General features: G+C 39.2%; 1 protein-coding gene across 1 annotated transcript; it reads left to right on the top strand.

Annotated features, from left to right (window-relative positions):
* Nucleotides 1-5,708: 5,708 nt before the first annotated feature.
* On the top strand, nucleotides 5,709-20,784 carry LOC139741149 (metal-response element-binding transcription factor 2-like). The gene is made up of 15 exons (XM_071651738.1): nucleotides 5,709-5,790; nucleotides 6,990-7,418; nucleotides 8,122-8,299; nucleotides 8,990-9,093; nucleotides 10,647-10,677; nucleotides 11,157-11,197; nucleotides 11,741-11,817; nucleotides 12,433-12,485; nucleotides 13,071-13,113; nucleotides 13,817-13,885; nucleotides 15,065-15,188; nucleotides 17,575-17,642; nucleotides 18,052-18,225; nucleotides 19,346-19,457; nucleotides 20,094-20,784. Exons 2-15 carry the CDS (start codon nucleotides 6,993-6,995, stop codon nucleotides 20,673-20,675), a joined length of 2,082 nt encoding a protein of 693 aa, XP_071507839.1. The 5' UTR covers nucleotides 5,709-5,790; nucleotides 6,990-6,992; the 3' UTR covers nucleotides 20,676-20,784.
* The last annotated feature ends 2,435 nt before the right edge of the window (nucleotides 20,785-23,219 follow it).

Here is a 23,219-nt window from a genome sequence, read left to right as displayed (position 1 = left end):
GGCCTCACTTTTGTGAAAGATTTGCAATCATTGACACAGGCAGTAATTGGAGTTACCATGGCAACAACTGAAACACAATGATAGTTGGTGGTTGTCCAACTGTTACCATGGTAACTGCAAATATGTCAGCTATGATTGTTGTGTAAAAGGAAAACTGGATGTATTTGTGAGAAAGGTTGTAATTGGGTGGTAAAATAAATGCTACATATTTGAAGTTCAGTTTTGAAAAGGAGACCATTCCAAAAGGGAATCCATCAATTTGAGCTCTTCTCTTTAGAAGAGTGTGATCAATATCCCTTGTTGATTGAATGGATGACTTGTATATGAAAGACTCATTAGTAGAAATATCCCTTTAGGATGAAAGAATGATATAGAAGGTATTATAGAGGAGGCTCTTGATGGAATTTGAGATGAATGATGTAGGGAGGGATAGAAGGATGGTTAAGGGAAAGAATGTGGAAAGGAGCCTCTCCTTATGGAAGTTTTGATGAATAATAGAGGGAGGGATAGTAGGATGGCTGATAGAAGGAATGTGGAAAGAGGAGGCAGATGAATGAATGGCAGATGGAAAGAAAGTATATAGGATGAGTGATAGAGAGAATGTGGAAAGAGGAAGCTCTGGGTGGAGTGTGAGATAAATGATAAAGGATATATACACAAGATGGGTGATATAGAATGTAGCAGGAGGAGCCTACTAATGGAATTTGAGGTGAGTGATAGAAGAAGAGAAAAGATGAATAATAGAGAGAATGTCAAAATAGGTTGCTGATGGAGTGTGAGATGAGTGATGAGGGATGGAATTTGGGATGGATGGTATGAATGAATGAATGAATGAATGAATGAATGAATGAATGAATGAATGAATGAATGAATGAATGAATGATTTATTACCAAATTTTAAGTTCACGTTTACAATCACCATGAAGCTCCTTGCAATCACAGATAATTTATACAATCATTGGGAATACAATAATAATAATACAATTAACAGGAATACAAGACATGAAAGTATAGAATCAAACGTATCAACAATATAAATATGAAAGTACAAAACATATTTACAAATTTGGTAAAAGGGTCCAACAAATAGCAACGCTAGTGGACGTTGGCCTTTGAATACAGAAGAAGAATATATAAATTCAACAAGAAAATTATTTACATTATAAACAAATGTATTTACACTATGTACAAGATTAACATTTTGAAATTGATAAATGTACCTACATTACTTATATTACTAGAATTGAAGTTTTTGCTTTGTGGATTACAAAATAAACAAGTTTATTCTAATTATGTGTATTCTTCCAATAAATTCTTTTTGAAGACTTTACAATTTTTTTTTTTTTTTACGAGAGGATGTATAATGTAAATCAGTTGAAAGATTTTCCATATTCTAACACCTGAATATGCTATTGATCGCTTCCCTAATTCTGTTCTGACAGTTTTTAGTTTAAAATTGCACATTTCTTTGTTTCTTGTTTCATATGTCTGGTCAATATGAGAAAAATAATACGATGCTCTATGAAATAGGTTATCATTCAATAGATCATAGATAAATATTCCAATTAGGTATCTATATTCCTTAAATACATCCAGTAATGGTAGAGGAGAGGCGATAGGATGAATGTAGAAGAAAAGATGGATGGGTGATAGAGAGAAGAGCCTACTGATGGAGTTTGAGATGAATGATAGAGTAAGAGAAAGTAGGAAGAGTGGTAGAATGTGGAAAGGGGAGTCCCCGATATAATGGAATTTGAGACTCGGGATAATATAAAGGGAGAGATAGGATGGATAGATAGAATCATGTGGAAAGAGGAGTCTCCTGATAAAATTTGAGATGTTTGATGGAGGGAGAAATAGAGGAATAGGTGATAGAGAGAATGTGGAAAGAGGAGGCAGCTGATGGAATGTGAGATGAATGATGGAGGAGATGGTAGGATGAATGATAGCAGAGAGATAGTTGGGTGGATAGAGAGAATCTGGAAAGAAGAACCCACTGATGGAATTTGAGATGAATGATTAAGAGTAATAGAAAGTTATAGGAAGAGAGAAAGAATGTGGAAAGAAGAGCCTACCGATGAAATTTGGAGATGAGTGTCTAGAAGTTAAAGAGAAAGTTATAGGAAGAGTGACAGAATTTGGAAAGAAGAGCCTACTGATGGAATTTGAGACTCATGGGACTCATGATGATATAAAGGAAGAGATGGGATGGATAGATAGAATGTGGGAAAAGGAGTCTCTTGATAGAATTTGAGATGCATGACGGAGGGAGAGACAGAGGAATAGGTGATAGAATGTGTAAAGAGGAGGCAGATGATGTAATGTGAGATGAATGATATAGTGAGGGGGAGTAGGTTGTGTAAATGATTATAAGTGGAAAGAAAAAGCTCTGGATATAGAGTGTGAGATGTTATAGGATAGAATGATACACATGGTGGGTGATAGTAAGAACATGGAAAGAGGAGTCTACTGATGGAGTGTGGGATGAATGATAAGAGGAGGAAGTAGTCGGGTGGATGAGGAAGAGAATGTAGGAAGTTGAGTCTCCTATGAATGATAGAGTGAGAGATATTAGAATATGTGATAGAGAGAATGTGGAAAGAGGAGTCACTGATGGAATCTGAGATGAATGATAGGAGGAAGAGAAAGTTATAGGGCGAGTGTGAGAAAGTGGATAGAAGTGGCTCCCGAATGACAGAAGAGAAGATGAGAATGGAATAGCTGATAAAGGGGGACTAATATGATCGTATATGCAGGGATGCCAAGTTCAAAAAAAAATTTATGAGTGAGATTTTCATGACTCGGCATCTCGGCATGCGAATGTGCGCGCGAGCGAGGGTGTGGGAGGGGTTTTTTCCCCCTGTGGCCTCGCACGGTAGGGAGCTTTTTCAATTATTTTTAGCACTTAATGGTGCGATCAGGTGCATACTTAAGTGACTATTTTTTACTTATTTTGAAAGACAAAAGGGAAATATACCTTCATCTGCAACTATTACTTTAATCTTTTGAGCTATACTCATTATTATAGGCCCAAGTTGCAGACTTGGCCCGATGCGTGAGAAAAATGGGTGTCATGCGTGAGATCGTGAGATTGCCCCTAAATGCTTGAGTCTCACGCAGAATGCGTGAGACTTGGTAGCTCTGTATATGAAGGAAAGAAAATTGAGAGAACAGATGTTAAAGGAGGTGAGTAGAGTGGAAGAGATATCAAGAGAAAGAATGTGGGAGAGATAATGGCTCAGAGAAAATGTTGGAGAAATGTTTATATAGAGGAAAAGAAAGTAGTAAGACATATAAAAGAGAGATATTCGGAGTGAGTAATATAGAGGTATATAGATTATCAGATGTGGGATCATTGAGGGAGAGAATGTGCAAGGAGTGTGAGGGAGAGACTGGCGGGGTGAGATAATTATGTTATATGCCTCATAATTATGATTCTTATCACTGATTGGTCGAAAGTATAATCATGTGACATGGTGCAGTTCCGTCTATCATTGCCTCAGGGTTTTGACTCGGGCCTCGGGGTGATAATAGAAGGGTCGGTATGAAAAGCACCTTGGGAACCATCCTCATGAGCAGTCAAGATTTTGTATGCTGTGTGTCGGACATGAAATGGATTGTATTATCTTTATCACCGATGACAGTTATCAGTATATATGACCAATATCACAGGTCAAACCAAAAATTGACCAAACATCCATCAGAGATTTTATACAAATTCATTGAGAAAATGTGCCGCGTGTGATAACCTCCCTAAACACTTAAAGGGATGGTACAGTATTGGTGGAGATGAGAATTAGGCTTTTAACTTTTTGTGAGATAACAAGAAAACACTTATGAAATAGTACAGAGCATACCATTTTAAGAGGAATTCAAAGTTTATTTGATGAAAATCGGGTATGGCATGACTGAAACATCAAAAAACAAAGTAAAACAAAGCGATCGTAAAAAAGTGTGGGTCCCACACTTGTTAGAATCGCTCTGTTTTGGATATCTCAGCCATTTCAAAACCAATTTTCACCAAATAAACATTGAATTCCTCATGGAATTACATGTTCTTTCATATTTCATAAGAAGTTTCTCATTATCTCACCAAAAAATGTTAGAAACCTGAAATTAGGTCTCAACCACAACTATACGATCCCTTTAAAAGCGAAAGTTTGTCAGTACGAGAATTTAGATAATGTATTGTCAGGAGATTATTACAGAGAAGAAGAAGAAGAAGAAGAAGAAGAAGAAGAAGAAGAAGACGAAGAAGAAGAAGAAGAAGACGAAGAAGAAGAAGAAGAAGAAGAAGAAGAAGAAGAAGAAGAAGAAGAAGAAGAAGAAGAAGAAGAAGAAGAAGATGATGATGATGAAGAAGAAGGAGGAGAAGAAGAAAAGGAGGAGAAGAAGAGGAGGAGTGGAAGAAAAAGAAGAGGAAAATGAAGGAGCAGAAGAGAGAGGGAGAGGAGAGGGGAAGAGAATGAAATGATATAACAATAAGAAAAATTCGGGAAAATTCTGGTTCAATGATTTTTGCCTCATAGGAAAGAGACGTCCTGCTAGTATCTGACACAAGTCAACTTTTAGTGAAGAGTATTAAGTATTGGGCAGGCAATTAGTTTTGAATGAACCTGTCTTTGAAATCATAGGCGATAGCTTTATTTAACGAAGACGGGGCCGGAGGAAAAGATAGGAGTAAACAGACAAACAAACAATCAAACAAACATAACTCGATTTGATCATGCATTACGAGAAGTACATCAAAGGCATGTCCTGTAGGCCCTATAGTCTGGGCTCGACATTAGAGGTGGCACGATGGCCGGGGACCACTAGAATTTGACGTCGGGCCACCAAATTTTCGTAAAGGTTATCTGTTGGTGGTGGTTCGAGCAGGCAACAAAGATTCAAACTGAATTGTTATGTTTCCTTTTATCACGGGCCAATACATTTCTTATCCGGGTCACCAAAATGTCAAATTTACAAATGTTGGTGTCCCGAACGGGGCCACCAGAGAAAAAAAAAAAGTTAGTGTCATGCCATTTATTTGAAGATATTGTAGGATACCGGCACAAATCTAGCAATCTACCCATATGTAGCAAGTTCATGGCATCATCTACACCACTATACAAGTTCAACACCCATGTTGCTTTCATCACTACTAGTATGGAAATGTTCCCCACTTCTTCTTTTTCTTCTTCTTCTTCTCCTTCTTCTTCTTCTTCTTCTTCTTCTCCATCATCATCATCATCATCATCATCATCATCATCTTTTTTTTTCTTCTTCTTTTTCTTTTTCTTCTTCTCCGGCCTTCTTCTTCTTCTTCAACTTCTTTTTTCTTCTTACCCGCCTCCTCCTCCTCCTCCATCATCATCATCATCATCATCATCATTTTTCTTCTTCTTCTTTTTCTTCTTATTTCGATTGCAAACACTGAAAAGAGAAGTGTGAGAGAGCAAGAGAGGATAGGACATAATTACTGCGATTATGATGAGTGTGCAGAATGCGTATGCTCGGAATGTAAGATTAAACGCATAGTTATATCACAATATTGATCATGCTCGACCGAACATATCAGTGTCTAATCGTATATGGATAAGATATCATATGCCTCCCTCTCGATCTCTGCCTTGAGGTGGAGGTGTTCGCAGCAACCACGCACGATACCGGAAGTGTTATGTAAACTATAAACGAAGTGTTTTCGCGGGAAACGTGCTTGCGGAGGATGTGATCCCAGCATCTTCGACGTGAAAAGCAGGGCGTTTTGTTTCGGCATTCTCACCAAAAGTCTGCGATTTGTTAGACGGGGTAAGTACTGATGACGAAAAGCATTCTTTCCAGCTCACCATGATACAAAGAGGACTTTTGTCGTACAGAAAAATGTTCATTCGCAGTTTACTCTTTATTTAAATGGGCATGTTTCCCGGTCCCACACGTGTATTTTGATGCCGTGTTCCTGACCTTGCCATGTTGCCACCGAGCTATGAGCAAAGAAACCACTGGAATGGACGTTCCATTCAATTTATAGAACCTTAAACACATGAAAGAGTCTTTTACTACGACTATGATATACGGAAACATGAAATACACATTTCTCGATCCCTTAGGTTGACATGTTTGGCGCACGCAAGCACAATGTTCAGGAGAATGCACGATAATAATTGTGTCCATGCCATGGTCCATGCGTTGATGCACGCTGCGCGCTGATGATGCAAAAAGCGTAATAGTATCTACCTATGGATACCTATATGGAAGATTCTGAACGCAGGCTGAGCCTCTATATTCAGATCCAGGTTTGGTCCTTGAGATGAGCTGGGTCATGGCCAGGTGGAGTGGCTTTGAACTTAAATTTTATGGGTTCATTGTCCCAAAATTTATCCAAACCAACTTCAATGTAATGTAATATACCGTAATCGGCCATTGCAATGCAATGCATGTTCGTCCGTCTAGTATTAATACTATTATTATAAATCGGTATGTGCCATGTGTGGACAGCAATATAATGAAAATATAATGGGATTTCCATTAAAAATTCCATTTTCTAGCATGATTAAAGAGCACTTGCATGACGTACTAACTGCTTTCTGTCAGAAATATCACTGGCCTTGTCTTATGTGAAGCTAGTCTCACATGTTTAATTAGACTCCCCCACCACCCCTTCCCTCGTTTTTTTTTTCTTTTGTTTTGTTTTGTTGTTTGTTTGTTTTTTTTGCTTCTGATTATGGTCAGGACAAAACATGATAGGAATAGGACAAAAGAATTTTTTACTGGTATAGATTCAACCATTGCAGAAGCTATTCTCAACCACAGCCACTGCAATTGTAGCCAATATCATAAAGTTGCCACACAGCACAGAATGAAAGCAATGTTTATACTTTTATATAAATAGAATTAAAGAATCGGGTGAATTTGGGGCAGGCTTGTAAATTGCTGCCCATGCAAACATTTGAATTTGAATTCCACATGTCAAATTTAAATGATGATGGACCCTTTCTTGTCTGTTGCAGGAGATGGCAGCATCAACTCAGTTGGGGTCTGACTTGGCCAGTTGTTCATCTCAATTAACTCCCAAGCCCCCCAAGCCACCACCGAGCCAATCAGAAGAGCCAGAGAGTCCCCTCAAGACCAAGGCTTCACCCAAGCGCCCAATGAGAGAGGTGGTCAGTGCCAAACTCAACAACTCAATCTCTGCCAAATCGCCAGGCCGACAAGGGAACTCGCCGAAGAGACCGCGGAAGGAGGGAACAGGGAGAGTCGATGAGAGCACAGCCAACAAGGAGTGTGAGACACCGAAGTCTGAAAAGAAAGAGGCAGCGGCAGCCACGGAAGCTGTCACGGACGAATGCGAAGCGGCAAAGGGTCGCCAGTATTCAGAAGGACTTGATGTTTTGGCGAGGTGGAGCGATGGACTCTTTTATCTCGGAACAGTAACAAAGGTTGGGCAATAATCTTTCCACCTACAATTGTATACCATATTTATTGGGGGCAGAGAGTTGTTACACTTTGCAGGGAAAGTTTTTTGTGTGTCTCCCCCACCCCCAAGTGATTTACTGTACACTTCCCTGCTCATGTTAGCCTATGCACGGATGTACGTCCCCCCCCCCCCCCCCCCCCCCCCCACTATTACCCCAACATGCACAGTGCATCCAAGCATAAGCCAGCAAAGGTGGGGTAGTGGAGTGGTATGGTAAAATTAGTAGGGGGACATAAGGCAGGGCTGCACACTGACTCATTTTTTTACTGGTCCGACCTGTCTGTCAGACCAGACAGGTCGGACCAGTAAGTACCCAGTTTTTCTATTCTTTATTGGCCCATTCCTTATAAATGTTGCTGGTCCGACAGTGATTTTTACTGGTCAGGGACCGTCGGACCAGTGCCAGTGTGCAGCGTTGCATAAGGAAATCCTTTCCTTTGCAGAGCTACCATAGTGCTTGCTTGCTTGATAAATTAGACAATATTGAAAAAGCACTGTGGAATTTAACTCTGTTATGTACAAAACTGAAACTATCATTCTGCCAATTGCAATATTGAAGTGCTCATTTAATACTACCTTTGGATGTGATGCTTTAGTACTAAAAAAAAAATGTTTTTGTTTTGTTTGTCTGTTCGTTTTTTCCCGGTCCTACGCTGATTGGACAGGTGGATGCTGATCACGAGAAATGCATGGTATCCTTCGAGGACAACTCCGAGTTCTGGGTCCTGTACAAGGACCTGCAGAAAGCCCTCACGGACAGCGAGGACATTACCTGCTTCGTCTGCCACGATGGGACGTCAGAGCTGCCCAACGAGATCGTCATCTGCGACAGATGCGGACGAGGTGATATGCATACTTGTGTTGAGAAATCCTGTGCCTTCCTGATTAAGTCATGCCAGAGGCATTGTTCAATGCCAAGGGGTAGAACTTATTTTGTTATCACAGTTACAGATTTTGTGCAAATAGTAAAGTGTAATGTTGCAAGATTTCGCAGGAGGTAAAAGATGAGATGTTGTATTCTACAAAGGGAAGCTTCTCGTCTTTCCTATCTAATGATCATCTCATCTGTCGCTAATTGATTCAAAGTCAACTTCAAATCTTATTCCATTGAATTGATATATGTCTTTCATTATGTATTTTACCCAACACTTGTGGTCCAAGCCAAGGCACGAATACAACAACAAGCATTTTTCAGGGAAATGTAAATGGGAAACAGCAAGTTTTGATGAATAACCCAATTGAGTGATGTACATGGAAGCTGACTTCATTGTGCATTATCCAAAACTGCACAAGGGTGTTTGCATTCTTGATAGTGGAGCACGCAATGGTCTTTTTCAGCTCATGTCATGTGATGAAAAGTTGGCCAATTGGATAGCAAGAATCTTTATAGGAGTTGCACAGAATGTGCTATTTTAATCATTTTTTGATGGGTTTGGGTCCTGCTTTCTCTTTGCCAGGAGTGTGTATACAGGCCCTCTTGGTAGAATTTTTTTCACTTTGGTTCCATATCGTTGGTAACTCTTACCTTTCCAGGTTATCATCAGCAGTGTCATAGTCCTGCCATAGAGGGCGGCATTCTACAAAATGAGGACGAGCCGTGGCATTGTAGACCTTGTGTGTTTGTTAGTTCAGTCAAGGTACGTGCAGCATTGATCTTGTATGTCAAGTTGAAATATGCTATCAATATTTTAAATGGTGCTTTGAGTTAAACCATAAAAGTTCTTACAATCTAGAAGGAGATCTATGGATATCAAATCCACAGATCTTTTATGTGAAGTGTATGTACCCTTGTTTGTATGTATTGAATGGTTTCTTGTGATGCTGTTCTCATTAGACCATGATTATAACCCTTTTGTTCAATTCTGTCAGATGACTGTAATGATGAATTGGAAAACGGTAAAACATACTGTAGTTGCAGAGGGAAATCAAGTATAAATTGAAATGTAAAATATGTCGAAATAGAGCTTATGGAACTGGATTTTAAGTCTGTTGCTGTTTCCAGCCTGAGCCCTGCCCCCCCCCCCCCCCTTCCCATCCTGATCAAAATATTTTTGTGTTCACATCAATTTCCACGTGCCCACCCATTTATTCATGTGTACCATGTTACCATGGCACATGTAAGTGGGCATCTCATTGTTACAACCAATCTTGATGCACAAATATGTGACAGAGCCAAGTTGAATTTTTCTTCCATGGGAGTCGGGGTGGAGAGAGAAGTGTACGCGGTACATTAGATATCCTAAAGTGAGAAACTAGTATGGAAGGGACAATTCACAAATATCTAATATCACGATCTTTAGTTGAAAATTTATAGAGGGAAATCTAAATTTTTCAGTCTGCAGGGCTCAACACTAACCAAATTTTAAAAAAGGGCAAATTTGATGGCCCGCCTCGGGCCACCAAAATTTTTTTTAAAGTAGGGGTCTATGTCAATAAATTTGTAACTTTTTGCGCCGGAAATGCATAAATGCATGCAGTGAGTCTTGCTTTTTCTTTTGTAGGTTTGTTCTCCTCCTCTTCTTTTCTTTTGCTTGCTTTGCTTTTCTCTACCTATCTCTGATTATTGTTGACTCTCACTGTACCAGTTCGATATATGATTTTTCATTATTTTTTCTTATGTTTTGTGTATACAGTGTATTATTCTCTTATTGTATTGTAAATTCGGGACCCTGTGGAAGAACAGCCATATTTTGTAAATATGACTGAACGGGCAATCCCCCGTTTCTTCTGTTCGTATATGCAATGTATATATGCAACTTGTAATGTGTGTATGTTTTTATCTGAAGACGGAAATAAAAACAACAACAACAACAACTCATAAAAAAAGAAGGAATTTAATGGGTTTTTTTTTTTGGGGGGGGCACCAAATTTTTCGTAAAACAACAACAACAACTCATTAAAAAAAAAAAGAATTTTAATGTTTTTTTTTTTGGGGGGGGGCACCCAATTTTTCTCTTGGGCCACCCAAAATTTGAAATTGATGATTTCGGTGGCCCCATTGGGCCACCAAAAAAAAAAAAATTAGTGTGGAGCCCTGCAGTCTGTCTTGCGGCAGATGCATCCAAGTCAAATCATGTAACAGATTTCTTTTATAAATTCCTATGGTGTATAAAGGCTAACACCTTCCAGCGTGGACATTGGCTGATTTTCTATATTCATTACATTTCATTTTTGTTTCTTGTTATTTCAGGTGGGCGGAGCTCTTAAGAAAGGTCCAGCAGGTAATGGAAATGGCTTAAAGTTCTATGTGACAGTGTTGTTTATAAATTAGACCACAAAATGTTTTTCATCCTGCCAGTCATTTAACAATACAGTTCAAATATGCAAATTATCATGTGTGCATTCTGTCCACCATTGAGAGTTTTCAGTGCTGTTTAGGTGGCTGCCAACAGCGTTATTATGTCTTTGAGAGTGTGTAAAGTAATCAGTGTCTGACCTCTGCTTAAGAACAGGCTGACTGTTAACTCCACCAGTTTCTGGCAAAGTCTCCATGTACTTCCTCATCATTTTTCTGTTCTGATACCTTTCGTATTTATTGCTTGCACTGCAATAAATGTGCCATATTTTCGTGGTATGAGAGTCCAATGCAAATAGTGTACATAGAAATTCAAAAGCAGAAACAGACAATAGTAATGATCTGTTTTTGCTGGTTCTCATGTTGTGATTTGCTCCTCCCCTCCTTGACTTTCACATTTTGCAGCAAAAGCATTCCAAGAGGTGAAGAAGGCACTCCCGTACAAGGTAAGAGTACCATTAAAATGCAAGAGCATGATTAAAGACCTATCTTTGATATATTCCTAAATATTTCCTGTATCTTTGCTGGTGTTAGAGGGAATGATTTCATTCCTGTTCAAATAGTTATTACATTTTTTTTTTTTTGCCATTATATTCTAATATTCAGAATGTGTATTTACATTCAGTATATGAGTTATCCAACCATGTCCAGTATATTAAAGTGTATACCTGATGATGTCTGCTTATTTCAAGAACTACAGGTAATTCAACAATACTATAAATGAAGGAAAATTGTTGCTATGTGTGTACTGATGGGGACATTCATTGAGCCTCGTGATGTCATTAGATATGTTGTATGTATTTATTCACTTTTAAAGGTGTATCAAAAGACGATGGTGTTCCTGGAAACACCTAATTATTTTCTGGCCATGTTAGTTCTTCAACAGTATTGAGCATCTCACGATATTCACTTCTGTCCAAGTTTCTCCCATCTTCTAGATCTTGTGTAATAGATTCATCCATCTGTTTTTGTCTCAATCTGCATTACAGATAGAAAATCTCCACTGGGATTCCGGCCACAAGACCAACACAGAACAGTGCTACTGCTATTGTGGGGGTCCTGGAGAGTAAGTGTACAATGGCCTATCCATCATTCTCATTCATATAAAGTCAAATCCATTGAAACCCCCAAGGTTTTTGATCTATTTCGAGTGGATAGAAATTGTTTCTTGTTGAATAGTAAGTAAATTCAGTTTTTTTTAAAGTCTTCATTATTGTTTCTGTCAAATACTAGTACTGTAAACAATCTCATAGGAACAGCATTTTATTAAAATATACATATGCCAAGAACTGATTTACATGATGGTATTGTAGGCAATCCTTTCTATACCAAGCCCATTGCATTCCTTGATATCTTGTTATCATTATATATATCTAATTGCTGTAGAAAGGGTTTGACATGTGCAAGTTGGATTTGCCTCATGGTTGAACTCCAGGAAGTGGGTTGTTTTTTCAGTTGTTTCAGTCTTAACAGCACATCTAGTCACATCTAGTCACTCTGTCTCTCACATATATGAATGGACTCATTCAACCGTACTTGCTTTGTGAACCCCTCTCCTCAACACTGAACAGTATTAAATCGACATCTTTCTGAGATCTGTGATGTTGCTCTTTAAACCGGAGATTACTGCTTACCTGCTGAATAGAAATGAAATCTTTCCTTTGTCTTGTTTTCCATTCAGCTGGTACTTGAAGATGCTTCAGTGTTGCAGATGCCGACAGTGGTTTCATGAAGGTAATCAACTAAACCTGAGTCCCCAATTTGGAAATGGTCATTACAGGAATAGTGATGTAAAAGTAAAGTATTACTTAGCCCTGGGAGCCTCTTCTATTCTATATATTGCCCTCAGAGAGGGCTCGAAAATTATTTCAGACCCAGCAGTGGCCAGTCCATTGCGTGTAAGTATTTTGAAAGAAATGTGTGTTTTTGCTCCAACCGTAAAAGCTGTGGTGGGAAAGGCATGGCATCATACAGGGAAGACATTTGCAATATTGTACAATGAGGGTCTGTGTTAGATTTTTGATAATCGGAGTGCCTAAGACTGTACCCTGTAAACACTGCTGTAAGCTCACAATGACAATGAGATACTTATGAATTTGATTTTTTTATTTTGAAATTCCACAAGAAGATATGTTGCTGATGCAAAACAATTTAATTTGTGAATTATCTCCGAAGTTCATTCAGAACTTCCCGCACAATCTGTGTGCATGAAATGCTGACTTAACCCATGAAAAGGTGTCTGTATTCAAACTATACTGACCTAAAATGATGACAGTTGTTTGCTAGATTCCAACTCGCATGTATTTTTTCCTCCCACAGCATGTGTCCAGTGTATAGAGATCCCAATGATGTATGGTGATAGGTAAGAAAGAGTTATGTGAATCCTCCTAGACATTCTCTTTTCTTTAGTTAAGCATCTCCATATTCAGTCACGTACATGTGTCATATATGTATTTAGTCAGATTGTCACATACCAGTGACAGCGTCAAGACTCTAAATCTTATTTTCTTGTTCACTGGTATGATTTACAGCTCAGCCTTGGAATTATTTATTACCTTCGCCGAGAAAGGAGGTTATGTTTTCATCAGCGTTGGTTTGTTTGTTTGACTGTGTGCAAAATAACTTAAAAATGGATTTGGATGAAACTTATAGGAAACTTTGAGAATGACACAAGGAACAGATAATTAAATTTTGATAGTGATTTGGGAATTTTTATGGATTTTGTGAAGGATTTTCGATATTTTGGCAGGTAGAGTCAATGAACTTGGGAGTTCAAGCTGCGCATTTTTTGAGGTTTGCACACACTTAAGTGCATGCTTTTCTGTGCTGTGTAATAAGGCCAGTGCAATAAGGATTATTAGAATGACTAGTACCTATTCCTATGGATTTAAGGTGAATTTGAGGGCATCTGCATTGAATATCTAGCTAAAAAAGAAAGGGGGGGGGGGGGAGGAGAAAGCATACCTGCACATATATAATTTTGTGAATGAAAACACTTTGAATTGTAAGGCCGTTTAAAGCTATGACATCATTTTGTACTTCTTCCTTCTGTGTTTTCCTCACAGGTTCTATATATTTGTGTGTTCTGTGTGCAATCGAGGCCCCGAGTACCTCAAGAGGCTTCCCCTGAAATGGTGAGACATTAATCTTTGAATTTGGACATCCAGTGATGATAATGATGAGTGTAATGATGATGGTGATGATAATGGTGATGGTGGTGATGAGGGTGATAGTGGTGATGATGACGATGATAATGGTGATTGTGGTGATGTTGATAGTGATGGCGACGGTGATGGTGATGGTTGATGGTGATGGCGATGATGATGTTAGTGATGATGGCGATGATGATGATGATGAAGATGGTGGTGATGAAGATGGGATAATTGTATTATGATGGTGATGATGATGATGGTGGTGATGTTGATGGTGGTGGCAATGGTGATGGTAATGATGATGGTGACAGTGATAGTGATGGTGATGGTAATGATGATGGTGACGGTGATGGCGATGGCGATGGCGATGGGGGTGACGGTTACGGTGATGATGGTGATGTTGATGGCGATGATGTTAGTGATGATGGCGGTGATGTTGATGGCGATGATGTTAGTGATGATGGCGATGATGATGAAGATGGTGGTGATGATGATGATGATGAAGATGATGATGAAGGTGATGATGATCATGATGGTGATGTTGATGATAATGATTATGGAGATTATGATGATAATGACTGTGATGATGCAGTATTAGTGATAGTTTTTATTTGCATTGTTGCCATTAGACTTCTCTCTGAAGTCATGATGTTGTACTGTTAGCATCCATTAAACTCCCCGATACAACAAAAAGCACAGGCACTCTAAAAACTTCAGAGATGACCAGTGAACACATTACAGTGATAGATCATCTCTGTGATGTTAAAAGCAAACAATATTTTGAAGTTGTCAACAAAATAAAACTAAGTGAGGAAAATTGCAAAGGGCTTTGCTGGTAATTCCACATGAACACTATATACGTGTAATGAGAAGATCAATAAGACAGTCACAATTTTTCCTCTCTCTTTAAAGGTGTCGCTTTGCTCAGGTATTTAGTTATGGAGTGTGACGTAATAAGGACGATGTGAAAGGAAATATTTGCTTTCACTCAAATTATCATGTCAACAGCAAAACCTGACTTTCTCTTCACACCTCACCTTGTGATCTTCCACATTGTAAATGTAAATGACTTTATCATGACAGTGTTACATGTTTTATTGAGAATTACTTGATTGTGCATGCAATGTTTCATAATGAAAGATTGTTGTTCTAAATCTGCAGGGTGGATCTGGCACAGCTGGTGTTGTATAATCTAACCCTGCTGCACAAGAAGAAGTACTACGACTTTGAAGACGAGATCCTCCCCAACCTGACCCAGGAATGGAATAACTACCAGGTTCCCCATGTGAGTTTATAGAGACAAAATGCTGCTTCAATACTCTAAATTTTCACAGCTCATTTATAGCCTGAAATGTAGCTGTCCTGGGCCCTGCTTCGTAAAGCTGTTTGTGAAGTTATGCATGATTTTACGAACGACTGAAATATGAAGTGCCAATATGTGTGCCCATTTTTTTTTGTCCCCGCCGAACGAGTTCGAGCAGGGGACTATGAAACGGGCTCCGTACGTGTGTGTGTCCGTGTGTCCGTCCGTGTGTCTGTCCGTCCGTGTGTCCGTGTGTGCGTCCGTGTGTGATCAAAATCTTCAATTTGCTACTTCTCTGTCATTTATGAGCCAATTTTGATTCTGTTTGCTTTATATGATAGCACTACATGGGAGCTTTGAAACTTCTACACAGAATTTCAGTCGTGACCTTTGACCTTGACCTTTGACCTATATTGTACATTTTGCTACAAAATGCTACTCCTTCGCCATTTCTGACCCGATTTCGATTCCGTTTGCTTTATGTGATGGCACTAGGTGAGGGCTTCAAAACTTCTACACAGAATTTTGACCTTTGACTTCTTTGACCTTTGACCTTGATTTTTTGACCTACATTGTACATTTTGCTACAAAATGCTACTCCTTCGCCATTTCTAACCCGATTTCGATTCCGTTTGCTTTATGTGATGGCACTAGGTGAGGGCTTCAAAACTTCTACACAGAATTTTGACCTTTGACTTCTTTGACCTTTGACCTTGATTTTTTACCTATATTGTACATTTTGCTACGAAATGCTACTCCTTCGCCATTTTTAACCCGATTTCGATTCCGTTTGCTTTATATGATGGCACTAGTTGAGGGCTTCAAAACTTCTACACAGAATTTTGACCTTTGACTTCTTTGACCTTTGACCTTGATTTTTGACCTATATTGTGCATTTTCCTACAGAATGCTACTCCTTCGCCATTTCTAACCCGATTTCGATTCCGTTTGCTTTATGTGATAGCACTAGGTGAGGGCTTCAAAACTTCTACACAGAATTTTGACCTTTGTCTTCTTTGACCTTTGACCTTGATTTTTGACCTATATTGTACATTGGCTACAAAATGCTACTCCTTCGCCATTTCTAACCCAATTTCGATTCCATTTGCTTTATGTGATGGCACTAGGTGAGGGCTTCAAAACTTCTACACAGAATTTTGACCTTTGACTTCTTTGACCTTTGACCTTGATTTTTTACCTATATTGCACATTTTGTTACAAAATGCTACTTCCGGCGGGGACATATGTTACGCACCGCGTAATTTCTACTTTTCCTTGTTCCCCTTAGCTTTTAACAAAGTACAATTGTATGTCAATATTTCATTAACATTGGGGCAATAATACACTTTCAACTAAAGACGTGTCTTAACATGTAATAATAACCATTATCATCTGCAAATTTCAACTTTAGCTATTGAAATTAACAATGACTAGAAAACCCACTTGGCTTGCCATATTTAAGTCGTTCATAAAGTCATGCGTAATTTTACGAACAGCTTTATGAAACAGGGCCCTCATCATGTGATACTTTCTTATCCAATCAATTGAAACAAGATGATTTTGATAGGACTATCAAAGATCTTGGAAAGTTTAGGGGATTTAATGGATGATTCATGCTGTTAGTTGCTGTCATGGTTATTGGAAGCTACTGAACTCATGAAACCTTGGAAATTTGGAAACTTGAAACTTACTAGTGGAAAAATGAGCAAAGAAAATGGGGACGTGAAACTTGTCCAAATATGAAGCCTGCATTTTCTTGTAAACTGTACAAGTGTCTAAAATCTTTCCTCAATACTTGTCTGTCTTTCCAATTTGAGAGGTATATCGGGGATAGAGTTTTCTCCAGCTTCATACAAACAACTTGTGGCTTTCATGACATTGAAGAATTTTTGGTGAAGATTTGTATGCATTATTACTTGATGATTGTATGAAGCTGGAGAAAACTATATCCCCGATTTACCTCTCAAATTGGAAAGACAGACAAGTATTGAGGAAAGATTTTAGACACTTGTACAGTTTACAAGAAAATGCAGGCTTCATCTTTGGACAAGTTTCAAGTCCCCATTTTCTTTGCTCATTTTTCCACTAATAAGTTTCAAGTTTCCAAGTTTTCACGGAGGGTGTTGTACTGCAAGATTTTGCTCATGTATCTCAATATATCTCATAAACAGCTCATGGCTCCAAGGTCACTGAAGCAACTTGGAAGAAGATACCACATCTTTGGTTTATGATTTCACTGAGACTACATTACCATAAAATTTTTTTTTAAATTGAAGTATGTGAAATTCTGAATTCTTTATTCACATTCTTGCAATGGGATTTTGTTCGCATGTCCTTAACCGTATGAATATGTTAATGTTTTACGCAGCTCTCAGAAACAACTCGGTCGGAGAAGCAGGAGAGTATGCTGTCTGCCCTCCTGAGCTCTAAGATGAGGTGAGCCACTCTGATATATGTTAAGTGTTCCCTCCATCATGGTTGTCATGGAAACATAATTTTATATGCGATTGAAGAGGACCCTAAGCTTTTGGATGATGGAGATGGACAGGAATGAGAAAATAGGACGTCGTCTGTTTGTTCCATTTTCTTTTCATGTAGCTGCTCACTATGTCATTTCTTTCCCAATTAAAAAAGAAAATATATATCACTTTTAGAACTCTGAAGATAGCAGGAAAGCAATTCTTTTGCAAAAATCTAAGATATTTTGTGAACAATCAATGAGTGATCAATTTTCAGACCTGTTCAAAGTAAAGATTTAATGACTACTTGCAGCAAAGATTACAGTGCATTTCTCATATAATTTTGTGAAGAATTATGCTGTTTCCATGGTGCCCTCCCACCCCAGGTTTGCATGTGGCAAGGAAGTGAAGAAGAAGAAGAACCTATGGGGGTTGAGGGTACGCACTCCACCCGTCCCGCCCACCATAGTCCTGCCTGCTATTGGTCAGATAACCGATGAGGTCATGAATGACATGAAGATGAAAGGTCGGAAGGTCGTAACCTTTTTCCCAGTGCAGAGGTGAGCCATTCAGAGCTTGAAGTGTTATTTCATCTTGTTGGTGCAAGGTTGTTTCAGTAATTTCAAAACCTATTTGAAAATATTACAGAAAAATTATGTCTGCACAAGATTAGGAAGAACCTAGATTGATATTCATGGTGATATCTAATAGGTCACACTTCTGATCACAATAACTTTGCCATATATTGTCATCATAGAGGTGCTCTTTAATACAAGCATAGCATATTCTTGTAATGTTAGTTCTTCCTTTATAGTTCCATTATTATTTCATCTTGTATTCACGTTGGTTAGTGATGAATCCAAATCTTTTCTACCAAAGTCTTTGAATCTCTCCCATTAATGATACAGTGACCGAGTGGTTGCTTAGCCTTTTCTGTGCCGGAAACTTTTTACAGTGTGTACAACACTTTGGGGTTTTCTGTGCCAATCAGCACTCAAAGCACACAAAAGATTAAAAATTGCATTACAAAGACCTGTTGGCAATTTCCATGCTCTGGGGGGTGTTTCATCAACATTTGTCACTGCTGACAACTTGAATCACCATAGTAACAGTCAGTGACCAGAGCATCTCAGCCAATCAAAACCAAGGAGTTTGCTGAAATTAGCGCTGACAAACGTTGATGAAACACCCCCCTGATTGTAGCATCTTCAGTCGTTGAGTCCTTGAATGTCATTTTGACGGACTCAATGAACTCAGTAAGGTTAGCAGTAATGTCAAGGGAGATCAAAAGTCCAGAATTTGAATACTGTTAAGCAAGAAATATTTGCCGTTTGATATTTTTGCAAATTGAAGCTGTCAGCCTCTTTTTCATGGCGTGACATTTTCGCAAATTTCCACTGGCATCCAGTGCATTTTAGTGTAGACAAAAAAGTTCGCATGCATTAAAATTTTGGGCATCTTGGCTTTCGCAAAATTAAAATCCATATGAACATTTCTGGTGTTGCAGTACTACTAATGTACAGTGTAGAACAAGGTTAAGACAGTTTCTCTGTATATCATATACAGTCTCGTCACCAAATCTTCCTTTTTTTTCTACTCTCTCTTCTCTTTTTTGGAATACAGCAATGACAGAGACTCTTTCTCTTGTTGCTTGCCTTTTCACAAATTTTCATCTGACAGCTTGTCTCCCGTTCCGCTGGAGAGGAGGAGGAAGCAGAAGGGGCTCACCGCCGAGGAGATTGCAGCGAAATCGAAGAAGGCCCGGAAACTTCTCCTGGAGGCAACAAATAATGTGAGTAACCGCTACTCCAAGTTGGAAGGTCAGGCAACTGTGTTATTGAATGTGAACGAGCTAGAACATCAAACCTTGCCTGCTGATAACTGATGTCAGATGATCATGCCTGTATGCTGTACTCTGGATAGATCCAAACTGTTCAATTAATGTTCCCTGTTTCTAGTAGATGCAAAGGAAGAAGAGTTTTCCCTCTTGGCAAGGAAGCATTCTAAAGATATTCCCCCGATGTCCAGGTCTAGTTAATTTTACTCCATGATTTCTTATGCTGCTGTGAATACAACTGTAGGTCTCCACAACACACTTTCAGGATTTGTTTGAACAAATTATGTATCAAATGAATATATCTATATGATTTTTTTTTTCTGCACCCGCCAAGCTCCACCCCTTAAAGAATCTTTCTTGCCTCTCATGATGTCATCAGCAAAAGTCAGCTTGTAGAAGTAAACATAGTTCTAATTGTATTAAATTTAGGTTCTAATTCTTGTCTGATGATATTGTGACTCGAGTTAAGAATTTTTCTTGAGTTTTGTTTGTCTCCCCCTTTTGTTTTCTTCTGTCACTCCCGGCCATAATCTGATTTGAGTTAACTTGCATAACATGTCTCATTGTTTGCATTTCTTCTCTTTGTGACAGAAATTACCTCACCCACTCACAAGCCCCAATCAGTTGTACCGGGGCTATGCAGGGGGAGTGTGCTCATCATCCATAATCACCAGTGGGGGCTGTTCTGTGCTGGACATGATCCCCCCTCTGGAAATGGTCCCCCTGGGCAACAGCGTGGTCCCTTGCTCACCCAGCGTCCCGGAGGAGGGAATGTCATCAAAGAACGGGGCCGGGCAAGACAACGGCGCGGTCAACCAGTACGGCCGCCTGCTCTCGAGACAGTTGGAAGGGAAGAAGCGCAGGGGCCGGAAGAGGAAGCACAGACCCAGCGAGGACGCAGACGACCTCAGTTCGAGCGAAGTCAGCCAAGCGCCAGACATTCACAAACCGTGGCCGGAGAAGCCGCCTCAGGGGACCAGCCCCAGCAAGCTGCGGCTGAATGGCATGTCGGAAACGGCCAATTCGCTCTCCATTCTCCAGAAGTCTGTCTCATCGTACTTTGGCGCGGAGGGGCGGCTGGCTTGCGGGGAAGGCTACAAAGTGCTAGGGAAGCGAATCTGTGTCGACGGCAAGGTGCAGTATCTCATACAGTGGGAGGGATGTTCACCATGAAAAAACAGAAAAGGCCAAAACTCTCGTTTAAACATACTAGAGAGCAACACAGATAACATCAGTGTTGAAAATCACTTTTGTGTAGAACATCTGGAAATGTGAATGATAGTAAAAGGAGACTTGTTTGATTGAGAAGAGCAAGCAAAGGTCATTCGCATGTATGGAAGACACAAGCTCTGTCATTTAAGGGACCACTTCTGAGACATTACGTTTTATTGTGTCATTGTGTATCTTTATGTCATGATGTTACATAATCAAGTGTCCCGAGAGAACAGAAGGGAAAATTACTTACAGTCAATGGAACACCTGTGATAGTAATCTTGTCTCTTTGTTGGCATTGGGCAAAGACGCAGAATGTTCTGGAATATTTTCCAGGTACAGTGGAAGACGAGGAGATCAGCTGATGGTGAAACAGTATGAATTTCATCTCCCGCCTTTTTCTGTCCACTTGCAATTGTGATGTATCATTGGTCTTGGATCTTTTAGCATGAAGATTAACAGAAAACTGGGTTCTGGAGAGAGGTTCATTTCTGGGAAAGTGGTTTGCAGGAATTTTGACTGAAAAACTGAAAGTATCGAGTCATCTATCTGTATTGTCTCATATACATCATGTATCCTAATCATATTGTATGACTGTTTACTTTCACACCGTGTTAAAAATTGTGTTTGTGTCAGGTGCCGGTAATAACCGGAGCAACTGTAGTCTTTGATTTTTATATGACGCCCTGCTTGTTTTGTTTGTTTGTGTTCTGATGTACCTTAATCAGCAAATTCAAAACTTGGTTACTGAATAGATCAAGATCCGGTGTCGAAACGTGTATTGAAGTGGGCACAGTCATTTTAAAGGCTTCACACACATCCCCAGTAAGCAACATTTTACATTTTGTCCCGGTCAGGAAAATCTGATGTAGATGTATTGTGTTATGAGCATATCACGTCTAAATTTCAGTTTTCTAGCTGACAACTTTTAGTTGAGGGAAATATTGATGAGTGAAATTGTAAGTGTAATACCCTTTGAGGGAATGCTATTCATGTAGTATAAAGAGGTACACAATACCAGTACATCAGTAAAACAGAGGGATTGCCTAACTGGCTTGTCACAGATCCTTGTGACGTTGCCCATTTCAGTTTTTCTCCACTGGTACACATTTCTGTGAATGCGCTGAAATATCTTGGGGTAGTTGTAATAGTCTACTGTCCAGACTTCCTTTTAGCTGGCGTGCCTTCGATATCAAGAAGTTAGAATTAAGCTGTTGATTACTGTTCTCAGATAATCACAAAAAGAATGTACACAATGTGTGTCTGAATTCTTGCAATTTTGATGTGCTTTTTTCTTGTTTTTTTTTTTTTTTAACACATTGGCCCGAATTCACGAAGGTGGTACAAATGAAACCATGGTTTAAACCATGGACAAAAACCATGGAGCGCCAAGTGTCGCACGGAATATTTGGTTACAAAATTGGTCATTTTGTTGACAAAATGACCGTTTCATTAACGAAATAATGATTTCGTTGACGAAATGTTCATTTAGTTACAAAGTGTTGTCATTTTGTTACAAAAAAGTCATTTCATCGACGAAATGACTGATTTCGTAACGAAATATTCCATGCGACACTTGGCGCTCCATGGTTTTTGTCCATGGTTTAAACCATGGTTTCATTTGTACCACCTTCGTGAATTCGGGCCATTGAAAGGGGTAACATTGTACGAGCCAGTAATCATAGAATGTGAAGAACCAGACACATTCACAAGGCGCGCTGTTTTCTTGATGTTCTGATGGCGTATCGGCATTGATGCGATAAAAATCAGAGCTGGTATAAAGACCACTTTTTGTCCCACTTTCATGTAATGTCAACCCATGTGTCACACAAGTTATCTGTTCTCTCCTTTCCAAATTTGCTTCACCTCGGTCGACTTCCAGGCACACTTTTTTATCACGATCACAATTAAATTTATGTTCTGGGTCTAGCTTGAAAATAGCCTCCCGAGGGTGCAACTTCGTGATTTCTAGCAACCCTAGAGCATCTCAAGGAATGGCTCTGTGGACTTGTATTTTGCACAAACGTTGCAGTATTGAGTTATTTGCGTTTTTGTGTAGCTATCTTGTGTTTTCAAGATTTAAATATCTGTTAAGTATTTCATTGTGTCTGCAGCCCTAGTCACATACTTTTTTTGTTTCTGAGGAATCAAACAATCTGTTCTGTTATTGTGACTATCATGTACTCTCATAATCCTTCCTGTGCTGGTAAGGACCTTAGACAGTGTGTACAATGCTATGGGGTATTCTGTGCCAATTAGCACTCATTGCACTGGCAAAGGGTTAGTAGAACAAAGATGAAGTGTTGTGCATTTTTCCTCAAAGTTGAGTTTTGGAAGTTGACAGTGTAACCGAAATTTCCTTCCCCCCTCCCCCCTCTCTCTTTTAACGTCAAACACAGTGTAGTTTTTAAGTTTGTGAGTCCATTTTTGCTTAAAACAAGCAGTATGTTACAGCCAAACCTTACACTTATGACAGTGAAAAAATGGACAACTACTAGTACTTGA

This window comes from Diadema antillarum, unplaced genomic scaffold (genome assembly GCF_040938485.1).
Source record: "Diadema antillarum isolate AM-2024a unplaced genomic scaffold, OU_Dant_1.0 seq00000906_RagTag, whole genome shotgun sequence".
Classification (NCBI taxonomy): domain Eukaryota; kingdom Metazoa; phylum Echinodermata; class Echinoidea; order Diadematoida; family Diadematidae; genus Diadema; species Diadema antillarum.
The sequence above is the reverse complement of the archived record's forward strand: the minus strand, read 5'-3'. Positions and strand labels throughout refer to the sequence as shown.

Coding starts and splice junctions, on each gene's coding strand:
- LOC139741149 (XM_071651738.1), top strand. CDS start 6,993: ATGGCAGCATCAACTCAGTTGGGGTCTGACTTGGCCAGTTGTTCATCT. Junction 10,678..11,156: donor TCTTAAGAAAGGTCCAGCAG/GTAATGGAAATG, acceptor CACATTTTGCAG/CAAAAGCATTCCAAGAGGTG. Junction 15,189..17,574: donor ATAACTACCAGGTTCCCCAT/GTGAGTTTATAG, acceptor TGTTTTACGCAG/CTCTCAGAAACAACTCGGTC.